Source organism: Notolepis coatsorum (genome assembly GCF_963971535.1).
Source record: "Notolepis coatsorum genome assembly, chromosome: 6".
Classification (NCBI taxonomy): Eukaryota; Metazoa; Chordata; class Actinopteri; order Aulopiformes; family Paralepididae; genus Notolepis; species Notolepis coatsorum.
Genome location: NC_140170.1, coordinates 100088285 through 100106348, shown reverse-complemented (window position 1 = coordinate 100106348; position 18064 = coordinate 100088285). Strand labels below are relative to the sequence as shown.

At 43.6% G+C, this 18064-nt stretch overlaps 1 protein-coding gene across 1 annotated transcript; it reads right to left on the bottom strand.

Moving 5' to 3' along the window:
• Positions 1-2910: 2910 nt before the first annotated feature.
• Positions 2911-17851, bottom strand: nudt3b (nudix (nucleoside diphosphate linked moiety X)-type motif 3b). Its single transcript, XM_084317669.1, has 5 exons — positions 17612-17851; positions 16006-16116; positions 10323-10367; positions 9441-9525; positions 2911-6588 (listed from the first exon to the last, which is right to left on the bottom strand). The coding sequence occupies exons 1-5, from the start codon at positions 17708-17710 to the stop codon at positions 6392-6394; spliced, it is 537 nt and encodes a 178-aa protein (XP_084173795.1). The 5' UTR covers positions 17711-17851; the 3' UTR covers positions 2911-6391.
• Between the last annotated feature and the right edge of the window lie 213 nt (positions 17852-18064).

Sequence of the window (18064 nt, the reverse complement as noted above, 5' to 3'; positions counted from 1 at the left end):
TAGCTTAGCATAAATTAATGGAAGCTGATAACGGACCACTAGCTTAACTTAACATTTTGGCAGGTGTCTTTGGCCAACATTTAGGCTAGCTGGTCCATTTCCACTTTTCTTCATTTGTGCTAGGCTTACTGAACGCACAGAGGAATCCATCTTGTCCAACTGGAGAAGACTAAGGGCTTGTGTCCATAGCCGACGTTTTATGAGTGGTCAGCTCCTTTCTGTCATTCATTTCTATGCTGGAGAAGCGTCAGGCGCGCTCCTCTTCCTGGTGACGCGCCTCGCGTTTTATGAGCTCTGGGCGGCAGCGTTTTTGGAGGAGCGCTCTCGGCTCATAAAGTTGAAACTCATTAAACTTTTTTGGAAAGGAGCGCGCTTATCAATGTAACTCATTGAGGAAGGGGCAGAGCCGCGGCTGGCGCGAGCTCTGGGGAGACCCAGAAAGACGCTCAAAGCTTTTTTTTTCTTTTCAAATCGGTCCGCTTTGAAAAAAGGCTTTGAGTGGACACATAGCCTAAGGGTGTTTTCACACCTAGCTCGTTTGGAGCTGTTCCGAAACCTGGAACGTTTACCCCCTATTTCGGTTCAGTTGGGCATATGTGAACACGGCAATCGCATTCTGTTGCGGAACAAAACAAGCGAGCCGAGCACCTAGAGGGTGGTCTCGGCGCACTTCCAACCGAACCCGATGCGACTCGTACGCTGTGATAATGCAATCGACTTAACACAACTCACTTGCCGTACTGTATACACGCTGCATGATGCCGCTTTCGCATTGAATTGTGGGCGGGATCAGGTTGTAGTCTTTAGGCTAGATCGGTAAAGTTAACGCGCAACACCGCAACACTTCCGGGATTCTGAAATCGGGGGGAGCAAATGAATGAATGTGGATGAGAGCCATGATGTACGTGGTTGCAGATATGGCTGTGGGGGTGCTGGAGACATGATCTCGAATAGACTTGTATGCGCCTGAATCTCCTGAACACGGCGTGAGCCATTCCTAATCGATCAGAACTAAATCGGCAGCGAAAAAGCCCGTTATTAAGCAGCTATTCCCTATGCACATGCGCAGATTGCCCACGGATTGTGACTCAACTCGCACGCGCCCTGGACTGTTCCATCAGAGGGGGGAGCTTCGGTGGCCAGTGAGTGGCTACAGACCACTGCACTTAAATATAAACATGAGTCTACCTGGAGACTCAATGAAGTAATTGTAGATGTCGCCATAAGACGTGTCTGGTCATTAAGTGGGATCATTGTTTCATTATCCAGTTCGGCTGAAAGGACACTGGCCACCGAAGCGCCCCCCCCCCCCCCCCCCCCCCCCCTCTGATGGAACAGTCCAGGCCGGGTGTGCGTTGCGTCACAATCTGTGGGCAATCTGCGCATGTGCATGGGGAATAGCTGCTTAAAAACTGGCTTTTTCGCTGCCGATTTAGTTCTGATCGATTAGGAATGGCTTGCGCCGTGTTCAGGAGATTCAGGCGCATACAAGTCTATTCGAGATCATGTCTCCAGCACCCCCACAGCCATATCTGCAACCACGTACATCACGGCTCTCATCCACATTAATTCATTTGCTCCCCCCTCCCCGATTTCAATGTAACGCAGAGATTCAGGGTTACATTGACCAATGAGTGACAGTTTGCTCGCGCATGCGTTTGTTTTGGTCCGCTGTTAACACAGCCGTGTGAACACAAACGAACTAAGGGACAAGTGCAACATTGTATCATTATAGTCCCTGTCTCCCTGAATCTGAACAAAGCAAACTAACTACAGGTGTGAAAACACCCTAAACTAATTTCCCATAATGAGGGTGTTCCTTTTTAAATGAAATGCCTGGTTGTTTGAAAATATAAGCCAATTTGACAAATCAAACTAGTGCATGCCCACTGTCTTTGGAATGAGATGTGCATCATGTATTTCAGTGATATTGTTGATTTAAGGATTGGTTAAAGAGCCTGGTCAGTAATCTCAAGCACTCTTGACAAGGTTAATAGGTCCTTGTGTGGAAGGCAACGTGTTTAATTGAAGGAATCCACATTGAGTGTTCTAATGAAAGATTTAGGCTACCTATGGTAAGTTTATATCGATGTAAGGCTCATGCAAGTTATTTGACATTACCAGGGGCGGATGTAATGTTTTGTAACACCTTGCATAAATGAAGCCTGTGGGTTTCAGATTGAGGAAATAATGAGTCCTGATGGCGGATTCGGGAGCATCATGCCTATGTTGCCACATTTCTATGATTTTATTTCCACTCAATTAGGCCCCATGTTCCCACATTTACTTTTTTCATACATTTGTATCCCCCTTAATTTGGTAGCCAATTACACCCAACCTATTATCCAATTTTCCTGTTACGAGGGTCCGTCCGGGAACATGGGTCTGTGGGACCATAGGGCCTAATTTTGAGAGCTTAGAAATGTGGGAGCATGCCATACTGCCATAGGGCTGACACCGCAAAGTCGTGTGTCCTCAAGACTGAGGAAACTCCTTTACGATTACAGCACTTTTCCCAGCAACGCCCTGCTTCTATACAGTTATATTCTTCATGCCAGTGGGGCCGCACTGTGCTCATCTACCCGCTTCTCCCACGTCTGACTAAATTAAATTTAGTTGACAGTGTTCACAAGTACATCTTATGAATTCGGTCGATCAACGTAGAAGTACTGAAACTAATTCAACAAACTAGCAAACTCACTTTAAACTGAATTGAAAACAAGTTGTAAACTAATGACCATGGCTCCTAGTTTTATTTTGTTAGTGTAGTGTCCGATATCCCGCTTAGTCTTCGGCAATAGATTGTTGAACCTAGAATGCTGTATAAAGGTCAAGCATGTCACGCTCACACCAACTATAATTATTTGTAGACATGTTGGTAAACATCAAAATGACGACTGAATCCAAATGTGAAATACTGGTGTTTATTTGTTGGCACATTTATATTACAATCTTCAGTCTTTTCGCACTGGTTTATTCCACAGTCCCAAATGACAAGAGGGGAAACGAAAATTCCAGTGACATACACCTTGGAGAACACAATTACAACAAATAAGTAGGTAACTTCAAGGCTGAGGTCAACGGCTAGAAGTGCACACGTTTTAATTCGTTATTCAATTTAATTAAAATATTCTATGGGAGCTTTTTAGTCAATTTATAATATCTAGTAAACTCAATTAATACAATTATCCGACAGTGATGAAACGACCAGACTGGCAATGCTAAAGGACAACTGCAGTGTTACAATCCTGGTGTTGTAGCAGCAGCCTTCATCCACTAGATGGTGCCAACTATTCTGCACATTTGATAATATTTTAACCAACATTATCACTTGTGAGTTTTAGTAAACAACTCTGCCTCTGTCTGAAGCCCCAGTCGTTCCTTCTTACATCACATCCTCTCTTTCCCTTCTGCCGGGAGTTTGTCATAGTTCATAAGCTTTGATGACGCCACGCTCATCAACCAATCATGTCAGATCAGAATTCTCAGGAAGAAGGATCAATTTTCTTAAGTTGAGCTTCAGGAAGAGCAAAGAAAATGTGTCCCTAATTATATGGTAACATTGTTTTCCAAACGTTCTCCTACATCTCAGCTTCCGTCACCCGTTCTACCCGAGATAGAGTAATTGGCTGAATTCTGAGTTAGAAAGTAGGGGTTAAAAATTAATCTAACCATTACGGACCAAAGCCAGAGGTTTAACAGGGGCCTGCCTCTGGCTGCAAGGGTGCTGTGTTAGCTATGTACAAGACATTATCTTGTCAATAACGCAAGAGATAAAAGTACAAACAGAAAAAAAGGATAAAGAACAAGTGGTCATAATTATTCAGTCATTGGCTGTTTACACACAGAAATCCTCCTCACATTCATGTTGACAGTACCTGTCATCCATATAAAACCATTCCACCATACCCTAATTGAGTCCCTTGTCAAGACACATGGGATCGGGGGTTTGATTTTCCATATACGTTTGCATCCCATAAACATTTAACTGTACACTTAAAACGGAGACTGAGAGGTCTAATCGACTTGAAATCTTATTTGCAGAAGTCCCAGTTAGATTATAAACCAAGACTTTGGCCACCACACCTATCTAATGCAAAGCAATAAAAATCCCAAGTTCAAAGTCTCAAACCGCCGCGAAGGGGAACTTTCTGAAAGACTCAACTAAGCAATTCACTATCCCTTCCCTTCACAGTCATCCAGACAAATAATCCGTCATTATAATCAGGCAAGATCAAGGAATGGGCCGGGTTAATTGACTAGTGCCCGGTTTGTGGGGACGACGAGGAACCAGAGAAACAATGAAAGGGAGAGGGGCTTAAATAGGAAATAGTGTTGTTGTGCCCAATAGTCATCTGGCAGTCACCACTCAGGCTCATCAGCCTGTTAACCAGGGGCAGATGACCTCAAAAGTTAAAAAAAAAAAAAAAAAACGGGCAGACTAGTGGTTTAGAAACTCAAGACTGCGGGTGATCTATGTTTTTATATCTATATCTAGATAGGGCCTTAAAAACAAATGAACCCCTAAAATGAGGAATCTCAATTCAAAGTTTCTTTTTTTAGTGTACAGATTTTAAGAATCCAGAATATATTATTATCACAAATAGGTCCTTCGCTCCCAGCCCAGACACAACCACACGAAGCCAGCCAACATTACTTGTTCATTAGCCTTAGATGTACTCCACACCATCTCTCTGTAGAAAGTCTTCCAAACGAACTTTCAAGACACCAACAACCTTAAGATCCAAGTCAACTCTTTCCAGCCTAGGTTGAACGACACGTAGCAACTCACAGATGTATAAGAGAAGTGTTTGTCATTTTTGAACTCTTAACTTTTTGATCTATACAGAAATAAACAATTTACAATAAAACGTCTTACATGCTATCTACAGCGCCTCCAGTTTCACAGTATTGAGCCGACTGCTCCATGCCACGTTGAGGCAAGCAATGCAGTTTGGCTAAAGAGACTTGTTGCCAGACGTTAGAGGAAAAAAAGGGAAAAAAAATAAGCTAGTATCCAAAAGCATTTTACATGTTAAAAACGAGGTCTCAAACTGTACAAGGCTTGTTTGTTCTGCATCTTACCAAAGACAGCATTTTAGATTCCATTACTTTCAACGTCAAGCAGGTGTTTTTTTGTGTTTTCGGGGATGCAGATTAAATACTAAAGAATCGAGGGTTTAAAAATAAAATTAAAATCATGACCATACTGAAAAGTGCCCACTAAAACGTTGTCTTAAAAATATCTGTCTAGTGCTATGTTATGAACACAATGTAAACAACTGCTATTAATTCAACTGAATGTGAGGAGTAAAAACATGGAAATGGGATTGAATAAAGTAAGTGATATGTGCTGTTTCTTTTTTCAAATTACAAGTCTGTGGTTTTGAAAACTCTACTCCTCTATACCCTCTCAGGATGCGGAGGAAGACTTCAGTCGTTCACAACCAGGAAGTTAAAAATGACAGACCAAAAAGATAAAAAAAAAAATTTAAAGGGAAAAACGGAGAAAGGTGGTTTGTTCTACATCTTTTGCGGACATTCTTTCACTCTCTATACTATATACGTATAATATGCTCTTGAGAGTGAAACCTGTAGTGATTGGCTAACTTCCCCTGTCGAATGGGGGAAAAAACAAAAACATAGTTGACACTTGAAACTGAAAGAATGTATCAAGGCGCTGTGTCCTTTCCGATTAAGCTGCAAGACGTCATTAAGCACGATTAGGAGAAGAATGAGAATCCGAAGACCTTACCACGAGAGACTACCTGTTGCACAATCAGAATCAGGTCACCCAGAGTGAGTGAAACAAAAACATAACAGTGCTCATGCAAGACAAGTCACTTCCCACAATTCTGTCCATTCAGATACATAGAACATTTCCTATCCTTATGGGGGAGGGAGAACACACACACACACTCATGGGCACATTCATTCACAGAAAATAACCAGAAAATTAAATAAAAATAAAAAGAGACATTAAAAAGACCACCAAAGAGCCGTCAGCTTAAGCACTAAGTATACACTTTTACATTACGACAGTAAAAAGTAGTTCTTGCATTCAATAAACACCACGCTAAGGGCGCGTTGAGGAAGGAGAACAAGGGAAGCCGGGGAGTGAGGGGATGTTTCATGCAATTGTCAGTAAAAAGAAAAAAAGGAGGGGTCAAACATGACATTTACAGAAGATTCACCCAACACTTGTCATCCAGTCTGTGCCGCAATTCTGGCACAAAGGAGTTGGCAAGGCAGACCATGTTATTGAGACAAAAAAAAGAGACAAAGAATGAAAGAAAGAGAAAAGAGGGAGAGAGAGAGGAGACAGATAATGATACATGTAAGAGCGCGAGTGGTGGCAAAAGCTCTGGGGGCATCAGTGTGAAGTTTTTAGTTATCTGATACCCGAGACAGAGCTCTGGTTGATGTTGTAGGTGGGGGAGAGGTCCCCACCTATCGTGGCCACCAAGGGCGTCCCGTTGCTGGTCAGACAGCCTTCTTGGAGAGCCTCAAAGTAGGTGGCTTGCACGGGCTTGTGACACCGCAACACTTTCATGGCATCGTCTATTTTAAACCATTCCCTTTTTCTCCCTGTTGAGACAGAACAAGGAGACACCATTGTTGGAACAAGTTGGGGTAGAGGGGAGCTGGAGGCAAACACGGCGGCGGAGAACACCAGTGTTTAAAGCCCAACTTGCAGGTTAAACCCGAATCTGCAATTATGGGTAGTTTACATCATTGGTATCTAATTTAATTATTTATTTTTTTCCATTTGACGCCGGAAATTTCACTCAGAAATGGTTAAAAAGGTCCACGCACGAATAACATGCACAAGCAAATCTAAAAGCTTATCAGACGCTAGCACGGCCGTGACGTCACTTCAGGAAACGTATGCCTTATGCCCGTCTGGGTCATAGTACTACTGGATAATTGGCGCTGGCTAACGTTAGCATTATGTCTACTGTCGTGAACCATTTTAGATCGGGGCATGTAGAGGAGTTTGGGGAACGAGTAAAATCATGTGCAGGTCCTCTTCTCAGACCTGTGTGGCAAAGCACTGCACACGCATCATGCAAGCTACACGTCGCTGCATGTTGATCAATGGTGGCCCACTCGGTGCATCACAGTGGGCTACTATTGTGCCAACAACGTGCCGCGGCGTCCGGCTTGTCGGCCGGCATGAGTGCCCGATTTGGGGTGGTTCTCTCCTCTTTGTGTGCCCCCGTCCTCGCGGGTGTCCTGCCGGGGAGCTTGTGGACACGACAACAGCGGCAGCCGTAGGGTGTTTGAGCCTGTAGCGTTAGTTAGCTCGTAGCTATCGTGTACCACTAGCCTTTACGGGCTCGAGCACCCTACGGCTGCCGCCGTTGTCGCATCCATGGGCTCCCCGGCAGGGTACCCGTGGGGACGGGGGTGTACAGAGAGGAGAGAACCATTTTGGGTTGGGCGTTCATGCCGGCCAGCGAGCCGGACGTCGGGATATGTTGTTAGCACAATAGCTACCAAGCTAAGCTATGTTAGCTTCTAACGGTGTATACACAATATGTACAACGACACAATGATTTACATCATTACAAATATGGTAACGTGGTTGTGGCTTTTACAAATAGTGGTTAGCTTTAGCGATGGATGGCTATGATCACGGAGCAATAGTGTTGTTAGGTGAAACAGATACATTTTCATTCGGCTAGTAGTAGCAAGGCTCTCTGCCTGCAGTGCCTGCCACTAGCTGTGTGTGACTCTCAGAGCCCCCTGGTGCCCTGCACCTGTTGTGACGACATCATTTCGATTACACGCGCACGTTATGAACCATTGATTAAAATATCCACGTGCGTGGTGATTGTGTTGGGCAGACGAAATGTTTGATAAAAACGCTAAAACTGGGTAAATTTCAATAAAAATGTTTTCCTTCTTCATGAAAGTCACCGTTGGCCTAGTCCACATTGTTTATTGAACAAAAATACAACATGCAAGTTGGCCTTTAAACAATTAGAAGTGACTAATTATGTTTTACTGACGTGAAACACCTAACAGGGAAGGACAGGGTCTGTGTTATTCCCCGTCGGCGGCGTACAGCAAAATCCCCATGTTGTGATATCAATTATACAACGGCATGCAAATTTCTCGATTCTGATTGGCCATTTACACGTCTTTATTGGCAACAATCCACGGTCCTGGGCTCAGGACCCGCCCACAACCGAATCACATATCACTCCCCGGCTCACTCCGGGAGAAAACAAGATCGCGGACAACAAATGGTTATGTTGAAAGCACCATAACGACTAAATATGAAGCAATTCTGTCAAGGGGAATGTGTTAGTCCTTTAAACAATGTTGGATGATGTAATTGATGGGTCTTGAGTCAATCTAGAACAAAAGAAAAATCGCGGATTGATTGATTGATTAATTGATTGATTTAAATTTCTTCCTTCCTACTTTCTACTGACTGCAGCGTTCTCTCTCACACTGTCCGACGCTGGCGTACCCACAAACACACACACACACATACACATACACACACACACACACACACACACACACACACACACACACACACACACGCACACACACACACACACACTCCTGTCTGCAACAGCGGGGGAGTCAGACAGAGAGAAGCAGCGCTGTTTTAAGTGAGCATGGTCTATTGAATTGATTGATTGGTTGATTGCTAATTTTATTACTGTACCCCTGGTTTCCAACTGGTTAAGTTTAGGCTAAAAGAAATAAATAAAAAAATAGGGCGAAGAAAATGTTTTTTTCCTATAGGGCAAAGAAAACGTTTTAATTTGTTTTACCTACTTTATATAGAAGCATCTAAGAATGAAGTTCTATGGAAAGTAGGTCTGCATTCCCTTAACAATTGTGTGTATTGAGCCGTACTGTATTGTACCCATTCTGCATCTGGTAATAAAATTTTCAATCAATCATTCCAATAATACACAGTTGGATGTGTTAGTTGGTTGGATGCACTTCAAGCTGCTTCCACATGAGGCAACTTCTCTCAATCATTCCAATAATACACAGTTGGATGTGTTAGTTTGGTTGGATGCACTTCAAGCTGCTTCCACATGGAGGCAACTTGTCTTTTTTGTAGTTGTGGGAACTACTTTTTCTGGCGGATGGTTTTTTCAATAAATCTTCGATTAATGTGTGTTTATTGTATAGAAATAAGGTTGGATGAATCTGGCAGTTGTATAAAAGCTTTACACCACTTGTAGTCGTGATTTGTGACCAATAAACCATGCCTAGGGGGGTCTAACGACCACCCCTAGGCATGGTTTATTGGTCACAAACCACTCCTGCGTGTGATGTAATGCTTAATTAGGCCCTCGAGAGGCACAAGTCTTCCAAAGCCACGAGCGGCATGTGACCAACTGCGTGAGAACTTTGTCCATAATATGATCCGGTTTTGACAAAAGGGAACAAAATGTACTACTTACCAATGTTGAGCGAGTCCTCCCAATCCTCCAGAACCTCCGTTACAATGAGAACATAGACATAGGTTCTGTGTTTCCTATCACAGTTCTGTTGGAGAAGATTTGTCCTTTTATTTTGTTTGTTTTATTTATTTTTTACCTCAGTCACAACTTGCTGCAGTTGATCAACATCAGAGAGACAAACAAAGTCTACACAGTGATTGGCAAGAGGTTGTATTGATAACAAGCTAAAACATGGCACCAGAATTAACCCAATACCCGACATAGCCGTGTAGGCTATTCTAAGCCACTTTATTTTCCATATATTTGAGCCCGTTTAGATTTCTCCACTGGGGAAAATGCTTCATATCTAAATCACTTTTGTCCAATGACCCAAATCGAAATGGTCTAAGTCTGTACACGTTTGATACTTAAACCTGCAGTGGGTATACGTTGCAGGAGGGAGGGCGATCCCTGCGTGTGGTCAAATCCACACAAATATGTCCTTTTTAAACACTGAAATGTTCAGCCTTGTCTGAATATATTTGATACATAAAAAAATAAATCAAAAAAATAAATACATTCATAACTTATTGACGCCGCTCTGCATTGTTTTTGTCTGCCATGTTTCGCTGCTCTACCCTCGCACATGCGTGATTGACATTCGCACCAGCCAATGAGGTACGAGCCCTGACAACTTTCCTGATTGGCCCCACGCTTACAAGACCTTACTTGGTATCGGGGCTATGGTGGTTACTGAAACTCTCACATTACCATACTAATCGGTGACAAACCTTTCGGAGTCAGAATTCTAACAAAATGATAATCAGAAGAAGTTACCGACTGACGGTTTAAATGTAGTACTCAGAGAACGTGGTATTGGTGACTCCAGAGTTAGAAACTCACCTCAAACATTCCAACTAAGCGACCCAGAGTCCCCTTCACACCAGCCTGTTGGACAAAACGACAAAGGCTCCATAAATTAACAAAGAAGAGTGGGTCCATACATTCCCAGAACACAATAACCAATGACGGACCTTTAAATGGGAGAAAATAATAGTGTTCAAGTCATTTCTGACAGTGTGCCTGCTGAATCCTCCAACTGATGATGCATGAATAAATTACAAAATGATAGCACTCCCAATAAAACCAAATTACTCATACCATGCCGTAATTATTTTATTATAAATAAAAAGACTGAACAGAGCTGCTCTGTATTTGTATAAATCATATTTTACTGAACAATACATTTTTAGTGCACAACGGCTTTACTGCAGGATGACTGAAAAAGAAAGAAAGAAAAGACTAAAGAAGCCAAGAGTCGCCGGCCTAACACTATACACCAAATCATTCTCCTTCGTCCAGTTTTTGTGAAGACTTTTTGTGTTCTCCCGGGTCAATATGGATTTGGAACTTTGGCCTAACTTCTCTCAGAAGACGGTTGTGGGCCAGGTTTAGATACAGAGCCAGTCGACTGCTGACATCTTCTCAGCTTCTTCTTCAGGTTTCAGTTTCAGTCTATAAATAAATGTTGACTGGGACCAGATCATATGGAGAGCGCCACTAGAAATGCCAGGACAACCTCAAAGGTTGGCCAATGATTTGTTTATCAAAAACAAAACGTCAGGACAGCAGTCCAAATCATGTTATGCTGTCCGCATCGGGGACAAAGACGTGTCTGACTAATGAGCATGGCGTGGACAGCTGGGCAGACACGGGAAACCTGTGTAACCTTTGGCCTGCTCCTCAATCCCACGTTCCTCCCAGTCATCCCTGGCAGTACTCCAAAGTACCAATAAGTATAAGCAGTGACTGTCAGGCCACCTCTCATATGGCCATAAGAATAAGGTGACCGGGATTAAGCTATGTCCTGTTATAACAGCGTCCAATAAGAGGCTTAGGAGCCAATGTAGGTAGTGAATGGATCGAGTAGCACTCAGAAAGTCACCACAAAGTTTTTAAACGGGCATGCGTTTGCCCTTTAACCACTTAATTAAACTCCCAGATTGATGCAACATCTCCACAGACTTTGCCCCCGGTGGAAAATGTGTTGCCAAGCCATGGACCCCATGCAGCTGCCAACCCTCCAGCGTATGAGCCAGGATAAGAGATGATATCAGCATCCATCCGTGTGATGGAGCATAGTGACAGAATAGGCTAATCTTTATAGTCAGTGATCCACCAAGACAGGGACGGTGAAATTCAATGCCCTGGCCCTTCGACCATAATACACAATTCACACGGCCAACTAGTAGTAAGATAGTGGCCGTGGAGAGTTCAAATGACGAGACATATCCAGGTAGCACCTAGTACAGCGGGGCGATTTTGACATATTATAATTGAGATATGATTCCCGATATTAGGGGGAATGATCATTTTTCATAATTCATTATTCTCATTTATTAAAAAACAATATTCAAATGATCATGGTGAGATTTTAGCAGGGATCCATACCAAACCAAGATGTTTTCTTTAAACAGTAGTTTGCCATTATGGGGTCTCTCAAATCGGGGGCGGGGGGGTTGTTACTCAAAAAAGTAATGCATTACATTATATTACTTTCCATTACTCCCTAGGGACACGTGGCAGTCATCTGTTGTTTATAATCATGTGAATAAAGGAGGAATAATGTGTTCCTCTCTCCATGTGCATTTCAAACTTCAGCATTATTACAAAGATGAGAAGACGCGGTAAGATAGGGGCATTTTCCTATACATTTATAAGACATGCCAAGAGAGAATGATTGCAGTATTTATTTGAACCCATTACAATAGAAGGGGTAACACCACATCTATCTTTCTCTCTCTTTCCATAACATTTTCACAGTGGAGACTTGAACAAGCTGTAACGTCTCTCTCTTTAACGTATACTCTCTCACCCAGATGCGCACTTGCAACAAGTGCTAAAATAGGAGATTTTTCTAAAGGCTCACAAGGAATCGTATCAATATTTATTGATTTAGATTTTAGCATTATGATAGCAAAACAGAGACAGACAAGAGGATTAAAAGAAGCAGTAAGGTGGGGATATTTTTTAATGTATAAGGTTATGCGGTTATGCCAATAAAGAGAGGATAATTGCAGTATCTATTTAAATCATCACAAATAGAATGGGTAATGTATCCATCTCTTTCACTCTTATCCATCTATAAAGTTGTAGGCTTGAACAAGCTGTAGGATTCGGGGTTAAGTAACAGTCTAGCTCTCTCTCTCTTTCCAATGTATACTCACTCAGATGCACAAATGGAACAACTAGGAGGGATTCTAGTTATTGGTTGCAATTGAAGGGGGACATTTTACATACAATCACAGCAAGAGAATAAATAAAGACCCAGGCAGGTAATGATGTGTCACTGCAGTTGTGGTCTCCACTGGTCTTCTTTGTCCAAGACCGAGTCATGTCTGTGACGGAGACGGAGACCTTCAAAATGTGGTCACCGGTCTTGAGTACTACTTGGCTTCTTAGTCCGGGAGGTATAGTTCAATAAAAACACAGATGTGGGTGGTCTACCCTAGTTTGCTAGTTAGCCAATTAGTCAAGATAACTAGCAGACTAAGTTTTGCATAGAAAAGCTAATGCTAACCGTTTCATGTAAGTGAATGGAAAATGATAACATGATTAGCGCCACACTCTGGGAGGTATAGTTAAATAACGACACAGATTTGCGTGGACAAACCAAGTTTGCTAATTAGTGGATTAGTCAAGCTTTCTAACCAAGTATGGTCCATTTGATAGATTTGGTAGTTTATTCCATGACAGAAAAACGTTTCAGTGATTGAATGTAAAATAAAATAGTACTTGAGCAGAAAAGGAGCCATCAATCAAGTGTGATCTGATCACACCCCTAAAGAGCCAAGCAAGTTTGTCACACTACCGGGTGGGTTGGGAATGGTTAGGACTCAGGGATAAAGGGGATATGACGCCACTGACAGGCGACCAAATCAAACGCTCCATTACCTTGATTCAAATGACAGATTTCTCAGGGTTTGAACATTGTTGGAAATTGTAACACAACTCAACAAATATATATATAAGGGCGTTTTCACACCTGTAGTTCGTTTGCTTTGTTCCGATTCAGGGAGACACAGGGACTATAATGATACAATGTTGCACTTGTCCCTTAGTTAGTTTGTGTTCACACGGCTGTGTTAACAGCGGACCAAAACAAATGCACGCGCGAGCAAACTGTCACTCATTGGTCAGATTTTGGAGTGTGCCCCCCCCTAACCCTGAATCTCCGCGTTACATTGAAATCGGGGAGGAGAGAGTGGGGGGAGCAAATGAATGAATGTGGATGAGAGCCGTGATGTAAATCGGCCTATTTAGTTCTGATCGATTAGGAATGGGTCGCGCCGTGTTCAGGAAACTCAGGCGCATAAAAGTCTATTGGATCATGTCTCCAGCACCCCCACAGCCTTAGCTGCAACCACTTACATCACGGCTCTCATCCACATTCATTATGCTCCCCCCGCTCTCTCCTCTCCGATTTCAATGTAATGCGGAAGTGCAGTGGTCTATAGCTAACTTTACCGATCTAGCTGCCTAAAGACTACAAACTGATCCCGCCCACAATTCAATGCGAAAGCGTCATCATGCAACGCGTATACAGTACGGCAAGTGAGTTGTGTCGGTTTGTTAAGTCGATTGCATTCTCACAGCGTACGAGTCGCTTCGGGTTCGGTTGGAAGTGCGCCGAGACCACCCTCTCTAGGCGGTCTCGGCCCGCTTGTTTTGTTCCGCAACAGAATGCGATTGCTGTGTTCACATATGCCCAAATGAACCGAAATAGGGGGTAAACGGTAAACGCTCCAGGTTCCGGAACAACAGCTCCAAACAAGCTAGGTGTGAAAACGCCGTAAAAACACTTGTCGTGTATAGACATTTTAATGCAGAAATGTTACATATTATATCTGTAGAATATGATTGTAGGCTGGGACATATCTGGCTCTGCAGCATCACAATACCTCATTTAGAACTGTATTCATATTTAGCCTTTATCACGCGATTTGGATATTGCACTAGACCATATAATGCCATTTCTATAAAATGTTAGACATTTGATGAATGTTCAGCCCTAGCACCTAGCATGTTTAAGCAGTAATCTGAAAAACACACCACATTTATCAACAGCATTTACTAGCAAACGTTTTAGTAGTTGTTACTAAGGAAAATTCTGTCGCTAAAAGTATTCGATCTCCCAAGTCCCAATCCACTGTTGCCTGTATTCGATCTCCCAATCCACTGTTGCCTTGCCGGCATCAGAGTGGCGATTTCTGAATGGCAGCCGCGGCTCTCCCCACTCTGCCGAATGTTGATGAGTAGTCAACTTCTCAGAGCGGCGTAGCTGCTGGATGGTTGGCCACCGTGGCCAGTCTCCAACCCTCCCCCACTAGTCCCCATAGGCAATGAATTATATCTCCCTGCTTTCCCGCCGATTCACTGCCAGAGATCAGTCAGGCCTTAGCTATATCGAGGCAGTAGATTGATTTCCAATGAGCTCGAGGTGTCCTCACAAATCACTGCCTTAGAAACAAGCCTCCAAGATAAAGATTACATAAAATTGTGGGCGAAAGAGCTAAGCCTCATCCTCTAATAAGAAAAGATGGGAACAATCAAAACACGGTATCCCAGGCCTCCTTAACAAGGCACTTCCATCTAAAAAACTGAAATGTAATATCTTTACAGTACAAACTGATAGTGTTCCATCTTTTGTTATAGTTATGGGCTGGATAGCGCTGCACTGCAGCCACTGTTCAATCTCAGTGTGCTCCCTGTAGCACTTTAAACACTGCTTTGTAACATGATGCTGTGGTACAGCTTAGATGTTGCTATGCTAAAAAGGATGACTGCACTGACAAAATTGGTTTGAGAGCTATGTATTAGGGGCAGTGATACATACAATGATTACATACTCTTTTTTTTTCACTTTTTCTACTCTTTTCAATTTTCCCCATCCTAATTTTAGCCGTGCCAATTCTCCCCTCCCCTGTCTTGATTGTTGCTTGCATGTGCCCCCCACTGGCCGGTTGTAGGGAGGATAGAAGCCCATCGCATGTCCCCTCCGATACATGTGTAGGCAGCCAGTCGCATCTTTTCACCTGCCAGCGCGGACTCTCATTTGGCGAGGAGTAACGTGTAGGAGGCTCACACTGCCCCCGCCATTTTCCTGTCTCTGTTGTGCAGGCGCCCCAACCGACCTGTAGGAGTCGCTGTTTACAACGTCCAGATTACCACCCATCGACTTCCCACCCGCTAACTCTGCCAATTGAACTCTGCCAATTGAGTTAGTATGCCGGCCGGCCCAAGCCGGAGGCAATGCCGACAGCCGGATTAGATACCGGTGTCTCATGCGTTGGTGACGAGCGCACTGGCCGCTGCGCCACCCAGCCGCCCTTGCAGTGATACATATTTCCAACATTAAATAGAATAGGCTACATCCAATAAGCATTACGGTATACTCAGTTTCAATTATCATTACTAGGCATATCCTCAAGCATTGTGTAGGCCAAAGGTTATAGGCCTAGCTCCTATACAATGTCTTTGCCAGGGGTTTTGTGATGGTACGTGGTTATAATAGAACTGAACCAACCTCTTCACACACTTCTCGTGCTGCAGCAATACTGGGCTCCTCCTCTGGCTCCATTCCCCCACCAGGGACAATCCACTTGGTTGGATGTCGACTACTACTCACCAACAGCACCTGGAAAGGATGGCACATAGGATTCATGGGCAAAAACAGTCTAACCCAATGTTGTTGTTGTTAATGATGTGTGTGTGTGTGTGAGAGAGAGAAACATGTGAGTAATTGTGGTTGAGAAAGATACTCATAGAACTTTAATTTGAGTTCCAATTCAAAACGGATACCAACAGTCATCATAAACGGCAGTGTCAAGACAGAAAATCTAGATGGGCTGCAACTAAGGCATTATTGATTCATATTAGGCTATTCCTTGGTACCACCTTGACACTGCAAGCACTATCAGATAATGTGCCATACTAGGTGCCATAACACAACTCAATGAGCCATGGATACAGGCAGGGCACCCATTATCTACTGATGAGAAACTGAGATCCATCCATTCCAGTGGGATAACAGTTCCAATTGCATTGGGGGAGGAGGGTGCAATGTACAGGTTTTTACCAGAAAATTGCAATTTTACAGTCTTATAACCTGTCTCTCCCCTGGCTAGTCACCTGTATTAGTGTTGCTGAGAGAATATCAATTGCCCCGCCTTTTCCCACGATGGATATTACAAAACCCATTCAAAATCCATGGATCATTTTGTGGGCAACTTGATGCTTTTCACGCAAAGTAATAAGACGTTACAAGACATTTACAAACGGTTGATTGAATTGATTGATTGAAAACTTTATTAACAGATTGCAGAATGGGTACAGTACAGCTCAATACATACAATTGTTAAGGGGATGCAGACCAGAGAAAGACTTTAGTCTTGTTTACATCAGGGTCCCCCATTTTCAATTCATCATAGGCGGTTGGATTACAGAAAAGATAAGGACTGCCTGTAACATACGTGATGACCCCCCCCCCCCATGGTTTACCATAGTAACGTTAAATAGTCTAGACTTGCTGTAACCTAGGCCAACTGAATTGTAAGTAACGCTATGCTAGCCCACTGTGCCTGGCGGCTAACGGTACGTTACGTTAGCTTGGTAGCTGGCTAACGGTACCAGGCCAGTGTTTGGTTAGTTAGCCCGTTGCATTGGTGACGAGTTGGCAGAGGCACAAAACGGCACCGTTAGCTTCGCTATGTACCGTCAGCAGCTAAACCGCTAGGTCACAATAATAATAATACCGCTACTGGCCGCCAACCATACTGTACTGTGTGGGCTGTGGTCGCCGCCCGGCAGCTGCTTTGATAGCAGTATTGCTAGCTAGCCAGCTAACGTTAGCATGATGACAGATATCAAATTGACTCGAAGTACAGTTTGCGATGCTAGTTAGCCATCTAGCTCGCCCGCTAAGTGCTAACGTAGCTTTTACATAACAGCTGACTAAACAAACAAATCAGAACCAAAGCACACAATAGCAACACAAATCGAGTGGCTAACGGGCGAGTGAGGGGAACATTTATCAGTTGGGATATAAACATCAACACGGTGTTGCTTCTGTGAGTTTTCTCTCCTGGTTCCCGTTAGCTCGGCCCGCCGACACACACCCTCCTCGGACCCACCTCCTCCTCGGCGTCGCTCCTGAAACACAGACAAGCGGCCCGCTTCTTGTATCCATCCCCATCGTAGGTCCGGGTCTGGTTCGACTTGGGCTTCATCATTTCGGGGCCACAACGGTTTAAAAGTATAGATAAGTCAACCCCCCACGAAAGCTGTTTGTTCTTAAAATAAATAACTTCTTCTTCGCTTCATTTTCACAAACCTAGGCACGGCTACGGCACGGTCGCCATTACATTACAAGAAGCCGCTGCGCCCACGACGTAATTCGGCCTCCTCGTACAGAAGTTACCATAAAAATGTGACGTAGCGTCTGTTGAAGAATTGAGGCATCGGATGCGGGGGAGAAGGACGGGGGCGCAGTACCACGCTCTTGAGTGCTCGAAAGTGCCACTTCTCAAAGTACCACTTGTATACTGTTAATTTAATTTGAACTGTCTATGATATCACACACATCT

What these genes read in the sequence shown, in the direction of transcription:
- nudt3b (XM_084317669.1), bottom strand. Translation starts at nt 17,710, where the DNA reads ATGATGAAGCCCAAGTCGAACCAGACCCGGACCTACGATGGGGATGGA. An exon ending in GGAGCGACGCCGAGGAGGAG is followed by an intron (nt 16,117 to 17,611) that starts GTGGGTCCGAGG and finishes CATCCTTTCCAG; the next exon opens with GTGCTGTTGGTGAGTAGTAG. An exon ending in CACGAGAAGTGTGTGAAGAG is followed by an intron (nt 10,368 to 16,005) that starts GTTGGTTCAGTT and finishes TTTGTCCAACAG; the next exon opens with GCTGGTGTGAAGGGGACTCT.